The sequence below is a fragment of the Sinocyclocheilus anshuiensis genome, unplaced genomic scaffold (assembly GCF_001515605.1).
Source record: "Sinocyclocheilus anshuiensis isolate Anshui unplaced genomic scaffold, SAMN03320099.WGS_v1.1 scaffold613, whole genome shotgun sequence".
NCBI lineage: Eukaryota > Metazoa > Chordata > Actinopteri > Cypriniformes > Cyprinidae > Sinocyclocheilus > Sinocyclocheilus anshuiensis.
Genome location: NW_015536487.1, coordinates 672,610 through 680,776, shown reverse-complemented (window position 1 = coordinate 680,776; position 8,167 = coordinate 672,610). Strand labels below are relative to the sequence as shown.

General features: G+C 37.8%; 1 protein-coding gene across 1 annotated transcript; it reads left to right on the top strand.

Annotated features, from left to right (window-relative positions):
- The first annotated feature begins 2,585 nt into the window (after positions 1 to 2,585).
- LOC107684802 (motor neuron and pancreas homeobox protein 1-like) lies at positions 2,586 to 4,794 on the top strand. Its single transcript, XM_016481168.1, has 3 exons — positions 2,586 to 3,075; positions 4,175 to 4,335; positions 4,513 to 4,794. The coding sequence occupies exons 1-3, from the start codon at positions 2,586 to 2,588 to the stop codon at positions 4,792 to 4,794; spliced, it is 933 nt and encodes a 310-aa protein (XP_016336654.1).
- The last annotated feature ends 3,373 nt before the right edge of the window (positions 4,795 to 8,167 follow it).

The following is an 8,167-nucleotide window of genomic DNA, read 5'->3' as shown; positions in this document are numbered from 1 at the left end:
TTGAGGAGAGTCCCTGTTTCAGGCCCTTCTATCTCAGGGTGCAATAATAATTTTACTCTCTCCTGATGTGATGGAAAAAGAGCCATAAATCTCTCTGATCGCTGCAGGTCCACGGCTTCATATTTCACTGCTGCTTTAATAGAAATATTAGTGCAATCCCTTAATGAAATTAAAACTGGGAAGCGCGACAAAGCGGCCTTAATGTGTAGCGTTTAAAGGCACAAGAGCATTTGATTGGAAAGAATGTTGCAGACTTCAAACTATACAGAAGAATTCCATTGGCTAGATTTAAACATAACACAGGTTTATTGTTGTGCTGTAAATCACATAAAAACATTTTTGTATTTCAGCACATCATCAAAATACACTTTACAGTAGGCTACCGTGCACTATACATAGGCCTATGTTGTTAGCAATTACACGTGAGGCTTGGTGCTTTCTATTAGGCTACAGAATTGGCAACTGTATCATTACTGCACCGTTATTCTTCTTCTTTCGGCCCGTGACTTGTTGATTTCCCCTGAGCAAATAAACGCATGCGACCGGTCTCGGGAGGGTGGTTAGCTGATGAATTGAGGAAAACTAATCCGCTTTATTGGTAGACAGGTTAAGGGCAACAGAGTGTCAATAATTCTCTCTCTGACCTCTTCCTCCATTAGCTTAAAGAGGCTTATAAGAGGACCAGACCCCACGACTAGACACAGATCTTCCACATCCCCATCCCTCCATGTGCAGCTGCTTGAAGAAACAAATCATTTCCATTTAAAGTGCGCGAGATCCAACGTTTTCTGAAGACACTTGAAAACCTTTAAGGCAGCCTGACCCTATCATTTTATCATAAAGTAGCCTAGACCTATGTCAATATGATTATGCCAAATAAATTGGCTACTAATATTCGTTCTAATGGACCAACATGTTATAATCATACATTTGTAGCTGTTTTGATAATGCGATTAATTATAATCCCGTTTTCACACTGGGTGTTTTAATTTATTTTATAGCCTATTTATTTTGGTAATATAGCCTAATGTTAAAATAAAATTACGGATACAAAGTTGTTAAAATATGTCAAAATCTAGCTAGCCCACAGATTAATTAAGTTGTTAATAGCGTAATTAAGATTTTGTAAATAGCCTAGTTTTTTCCCGCTTAAAAGTTAAGCTAGTCATAAGCTAAATACCGGCGCTGTCACACGGAAAAGTTGTCACTATAATTCTATCTCAGTAAGTCAAAAATCAGATTGTAAACATTGTTTCTCTAGCAGTAGTTTTGTATGTTTGCATCTCCTCTCAAATTAAAATACTTTTTTGTGAATTTTATCTTCCAGAGTAAAATTCTGATATCATCATATTTGTAAAGTAAAGAAATTGCACAATAAAGTCAAATAGCCTATATTCAGGCAGGGGTAAACTGGATATTTTTCATAAATGTCAGGTCGGTGCATTTTTGGCGGTGGAGAGGGGCAAGTTGTCACATGACTTTTACATAGGCTATTATAAATGTATAGGCTACAATTTATTAAATGTAGACCTATTTGTTGCTCAAAACACGTTTGATAATTTTGTATATCTTACGTATTTTCATTAGGCTAATTGTTTTACGTTTCTGTTTTCATTAGGCTAATTGTTTTATGCTTTGCTGAAAAAATAGCCTAGGTTGTTCATAAATATTCACAGTAGTAAAATGAGCCAATTAAGGTCTCCCCTATAGGTGTCCAAGTGAGAACAGTCTTTTCACAAATTTGTCCTCTTACAGAATTTAAAGTATATTTTTTAATATCAAATGTGTGAATGCCACTTATTAATTCATATAGGCCTAATCATCAAATAGAAAAATGCCCATAAGCCTATAGTCTTTATTGCAGTAAACAGTTCTTGGCGGATGGTTGCCTTTCTCTCTCTCAAACGAATAGTCGTTATCTTTACATAGATAAAAATATAGCCTGGTCTGGCAACATTTTCTACATCCGAGTGAACAATAGGTAGTACTTAGCTACCAATTTGAGCCAATCAGTTAGTCATCTTAGTTCTATATTTTTGCAACGACATGTCGAAAACACTCACAAAATGATATGATAGGCTATACTCTTATTAAGGAATGTGATGAAAATGTTTCAATCTGTTCTAGGACGATGCATATCAATCATTGCTTTTTAATACACTTTCCTTCATACGATGCAGAATATCTATAAAACAAATATTATTTTCTTCAAATATGGATTTCTATAGCCTATCTGCCAAAAGTGTGCGTGTTGTGTGTTAACTACATTGTTACATTTAGTTTTTTTACTTTTTTCTGTTTCTCACACACCGTTAACTTCCACGAACGATACAAATCTTTACTTTTTGAGGACTATAGCACTTCTACTATAAGCGCACAGTGAACACTGAAATCACTGTCCAATCGGATATCCACAGGGATGACGCGAGTGGCCAATCCACACCCTCTCGAGCAGCAGTTGACAAGTGGACTTCTGGCTTGCACACCTTGGCCAAGATCATAACTTTAAGGAGAGGAACGGTGACACTCTTGACAACCTTTTAAAGTTGCGAACGACGCGTTAATCTGTTTGTGAGGTGGGCCAGATGGAGAAATCCAAAAACTTTCGCATCGACGCGCTTCTGGCCGTCGATCCACCAAAAGTGCAGACCTCGCCGCTAGCGCTGGTCGCCTCCCTGCCCACCTCTTCAGTATCATCCTCCTCCGAAAGTGTCCAGGCGTCGGAGTTGAACTCGAACTCCGAAGCTCTTCGAACCGAGACTCCGTCGCCCCCCAGGATATCATCTTGCGGCTTGATTCCCAAACCGGGTTTCTTGAACTCTCCTCATTCAGGCATGGTCGGACTACACCCTCAGAGCAGCACCGGGATCCCCCCTCAGGTTCTCTACGGTCATCCAATGTACACTTATTCAGCAGCAGCGTCGTTGGGCCAGCACCCGGCTCTGTCCTACTCATATCCGCACCATCACCATCCCAGTGACCCCCTCAAACTCACCGCCAGCTCCTTCCAGCTCGATCACTGGCTGAGGGTCTCCACTGCGGGAATGATGCTGCCTAAAATGGCAGATTTCAATGGTGAGTTACATTTGAAATGCATGTGGCTAAATAAATAACATTGTTATTGCTATTATTATTATTGTCGAAATAAATTTTTATTCATTCTCATTCTCATTGTGGCCATGCTGTTCTGTTATAACTGATTATTCTGCATTCTTTAATCATATTTGATCACTTTTGAGACATAGGCTATTGCAGAATAACGCTGTTTATTTTCAACATGTAGCCTATAGGCCTACTACTGTACTGTTTTATTAATAAAAAATCAAATCAAATGTGTTCAGAGCAACGGATCACAGTAGCCAGATATAACGCGTGCAGGGTCAGTAAAGCTGTTCTTTGAACGAGACTGAACGAGCTCTGTCTTTCAAAGAGGGGCTAAAATGGACAGATAATGGACAGAGGGAAAGTGGCGGACGAGTGTGAAAACCACAGCCTGCCATCTGAGTACACTGCAGACACTGTCTCTCTGTTCCGCTGCTCGTCTGCAGATTTTCTCAAACCTCTCCCAAACAAATCAGATAGGGTGGAAATGTTAGCAGATGTACTGACAATGCCGTGGCACATTGAGGCTAGGTGTGATTGGGAATTGCTTTTGAGTTTTTTATTTTTTTTTTAGAATGAGAGCTTTTATTATTTCTTGCCGTGGCATTTAGGCTACACGGTGTGTTAAAATCCATAGCTATATGTTGTAACGCAATATTATAGGCTATTAAAATAAAAATATGTGGAAAAACAGGACCAACAATTCCGCTGTCCGTACCACTCTCAAAAATACGTCTTTAACCTTTCTGTGCAGTAGGCTATGTTAATCAAATAACACTCTAAAGTTTTCTGCTTTTGCGATGGTGCTTTGGAGATTAAGAAAATGCTTGATGTTGCATTAGCCTGGGTTATTTAAGCGTCAGTTTGTAGTTAGGAAATGGAGAATAAAAAATCTTTGTAGAACTTGAAAGGTGTCAAAATGTAAAAACACATTTTGGTTCTCAGTGGAATTTTTGATTTATTTTGGAATATTTATTTTTATATTATTAACATTCAGTCCTAAACATTAACTTTATAATTTATTTATAAATTATGTACACACAATATCCACGTTCCGTTTTTTGTTCTGCAGGCCAGGCGCAGTCAAACTTACTCGGGAAGTGCAGAAGACCAAGAACGGCGTTCACAAGCCAGCAGCTCCTTGAACTTGAGCACCAGTTTAAGCTGAATAAATATCTATCGAGACCAAAACGCTTTGAAGTGGCCACATCATTAATGCTAACAGAGACACAGGTAAACCATCGGCTTTTTAACATTTAAACATGTCTACATTAATTAGCTGAAAGTCTATTATTATAATACATAATAATATTAAAATATTTTTAATTTAAATATTAAAATCAGCAAGGTCAAATAATATTCGATTACTCGGAATTATTTATAAATGTCATGTCATGTTCATATTTCCAGGTGAAAATCTGGTTTCAGAACAGGCGCATGAAATGGAAGCGCAGTAAAAAGGCTAAAGAGCAAGCCGCTCAGGAGGCCGAGAAGCAAAAAGGTAAAGGAAGCCAGGACAAAATTGACGGACCGGAGAAGGACTACAAGAAGGCAGATTCCGTGAAAAGTAACAGAATACGGGACTTTGGGGACAGTGACGACGAAGAAGGAGACAATTACATGCTGAATTCATCTGATTGTTCCTCCGATGATGAACGAACCAATGCCAGTGATATCAGTCCACAACCATGAGACTTCGTTTCCAAAAAGACACTTACATAAGCGAAGTATGTGATTTGCATGTGTTTTCATCTTGCAGTCATTATGGAAATGCTGAGATGGACGCCCACATGAGCTGTTGTATAGGCTACTTACAAACACTGACTACTGATACTGATACTTCTGAAGGTGAAGCCTGATGTTATGGCTGCAGAGCATGTGGTAAAAATGCATTACATCAAGCAAAATAGATTAGTAGGCCGATCAGCTAATAATTCGTATCATCAAGATGTTCCTATTTGATAACCACTGTGTTAAATTCTGAATTCAAGTGGGATGAAAAAAATCTGGCGTTGTTTCATCTACACCCAGAACCATATGTGATCTGTTTATTTTTATACAATGTATTTATAACGAAATCGCTTTTAAAATGCATGTAAATTATTGTGTAGGTTTATCAGTTACACTCTTGTGAATAAAATATTTTTTTTTCTAATTTTGGCTGGCCTTTTTTAATTTGTACCAATGTTGAATTCGGATATTCCATGACAAACGTGAAGGAAAAAGCTTCAGCAAGAAAAGGCTGGATGTGAAGCGGTCTGTTGTCGGTGGCATGGTCGGGTCATGGGAATCGCTGTTTATAGAGCTCTCATATCCGTGCAAATGTGCGAGTAAGCATACTCGAATATGGAGAAACATTTCTCACCACTGCAGCAATGGGCAGCCCATAATGAACCTTTGAGACGAAGCCCATCCATCATCAGAGCACATCACAGAAGCTATTTTAGGTGTCTTTTATATTTATGTTAGACTTTAAGTGAAGTGAAATTAGATTGACCTTTTCGCTGATTTGAGACACTTCATGTTATATCTAGCCGGAAGTCTGTTTCTGTCATGTGCACAGAGTGATGAAAATGAGCCTGTTGTATTAGCTAAACCAGAGAAACTTACTTAGGACATGAAACGAAAATGATAAAGAAAGAAGGAGAGTATGCTGAATTACTCTACAGCAAGACTATTTTAATGGTCTTTTCTGCAATCTAATTGAGGTCTATTTCGCATAAGTGCATTTCCTCCTTTATTAATAACGACATGCTTTATTGGGTAATAAACCCAGAGATCCATCTGGTCTTTGCCAAGGAGCTTCTTCGAATCAATTAGAGGACATTTAAATATAATCACTATCCACTCCCATCAGTCCAGGGCCATGACAACTATCTACTCGGACACCGAATGTGATCTGAAATGTTCCTTGTTTTTCATTTACTAAGCCACTTTAGCCATATTCTCAGTGGAAAACAATCCTTTTTTATATAGTCCAAACACATTTAGCATAATAAGCTGTGGATTTTGGTGAATTAATTCTCTACAACAAACTCCCCTTTTATTACTCTAAAACAGCCCTGTGATGTAACTAAGCAAAGCATGCAGAAACTAAAAATCATGGCTAATCTATTAACCTTCGCTTTACTCTTGGGTTCTAAAAGGCTGTGGGGTAGTCAAACAAGAGGACAGCATAGGATAGCACAGAAACAGGAATTTCCTAGAGGGGCAAAGTAATAAGATATTGTTCAAATGTTGAAATGGGTTAATATAATACATTATAATTAATGTTAAGATAACTAAATATAAACAACAAATTCAATAATGCTACCCAAAAGACTCTGTTGGGCAACAGTAAACAATGATTTAATTACATAATTAATCTGGCCTTAAACAGGTAGTAGTCAATTTAGGAAACATTAGTTACTGATTTAACCAATGCCTAATTTTCCCTACCTGTAAGTTTACCCAGCTGCATAAGTACAAAGAACTCAACCTTATCAGTGCTACTACACCCTCTAACGATCTGGGAAAGAAACCACACACAAGTGAGCAGGGTGGGACACTTATGTGAAGGCCTGGATGAGACAGTGAAAGGTTAGACAAAACAAAAAAAAATCATAAATGCATAATAAACCACCACACAATACAGATTTATCAATAGGGCAGCGCAAGTGATTCGTTTGACCTTCTCGCTGAGATTCCTGCACATGAAATGTTTGAAAACGTAAAAGAACAGAATTTTAAAAAAACGAACACTAAGTCCCATGGCCTTTGCACAGGAACATGCAATATTCTCACAAACAGTATTTAAACTGTGGTCTTATCAGTTTCGAAGACAACTTTGCTTCCTATTACCAGTTCAAACTAGGGTCAGTATCAACCGTCCTCTGGTCTCACACAGACAGACAATAGCACACACTCTTTACAATCACCTGTGTTTATCTTAGGGGGCTGGACCCCCATTATACGCTTCTCTTCACATATGGTGACAATGTTGTCTTTGTCAAAGGGTGGAAGAGTGGGGCATCTGTAGGTAACCCTCCTTTTTCCAGCTTTGAAACTGTGAGAAATAAACAGCCAGACTGTTGTGTCATTATTACAGGTTCTAATGTGACAGTCTGTTTGAACTGACATTGAGGGATGCAATAAGGTTTAATTAATCAAATATAATTAAACAGTTAGCTCTTTTGTTGTAGAGCTGCGAGGGTGATGTTTCCGCTGCCTGACCCCAGATGATGGTAGCTCATGCTCTGGTCACTCCATGCTGTGGATTGATGTCAGTAATGCCGATGTTGCTAATGAATTAACAAAGGGCATCAAATGTAACGGTAACCCTCTGCTATGTTATGCTAGTCAGTCACGTGACTCATGTCCAGAGCACTGCTGCATGTGCCGTTGCTCCAGACGACTGCAATCAACCTATATTTCATGACGAGTAGAGCAATGCATCCTTGTACGCTTTTCTGAATGAAGTTAATACAGTATTGTTTATATGGAGTAAGATACTCAATTCTAAAAGTCAGAGGATGAATCTGTTACCAAAACAGACACTGAACATAAGTGCATGGGAAACTAATGAGCAGCAAAAGAATGAATTATCTTATTCTCTTTTCCTGCTTGAGACATGTTTCTGGCTTAACACTAAGTATTAATATGAAGCAGGCCATTGTGATGTTCTATTTCTATGTTGTATCTATACTCAAATTGCTGTTTAAGAGACTTGATTTTTTTTACTTGATTTTTATCATTATTTTTTGTGCATTTTCTGCTCTTACATTTTCAAATGAAAGATTAGTTTGTCCTTTCATTACAGCGACTCTGACTTGCCATTAAAAAAAGACACATTATAATAAAACCAAACATTTAAGCATAACACTGTTATATTTTTCTTTCTCGTAAGTACGTAGGTCTTTAAGTGAATAAAAAGTACAAAATGTCAGATATCCAAATTCCAAATCTGAAATCTGTTGACATCTTACCATAAAAATATAGAGCAGAAAAACTGACCATTGAGCTTTTGTGGTATGTAATTCTTTAAAAACACACTAAAATGTATTTATATACTTTACACATTGTACGT

What these genes read in the sequence shown, in the direction of transcription:
- LOC107684802 (XM_016481168.1), top strand. Translation starts at nt 2,586, where the DNA reads ATGGAGAAATCCAAAAACTTTCGCATCGACGCGCTTCTGGCCGTCGAT. An exon ending in TAAAATGGCAGATTTCAATG is followed by an intron (nt 3,076 to 4,174) that starts GTGAGTTACATT and finishes TTTGTTCTGCAG; the next exon opens with GCCAGGCGCAGTCAAACTTA. An exon ending in TAATGCTAACAGAGACACAG is followed by an intron (nt 4,336 to 4,512) that starts GTAAACCATCGG and finishes TCATATTTCCAG; the next exon opens with GTGAAAATCTGGTTTCAGAA.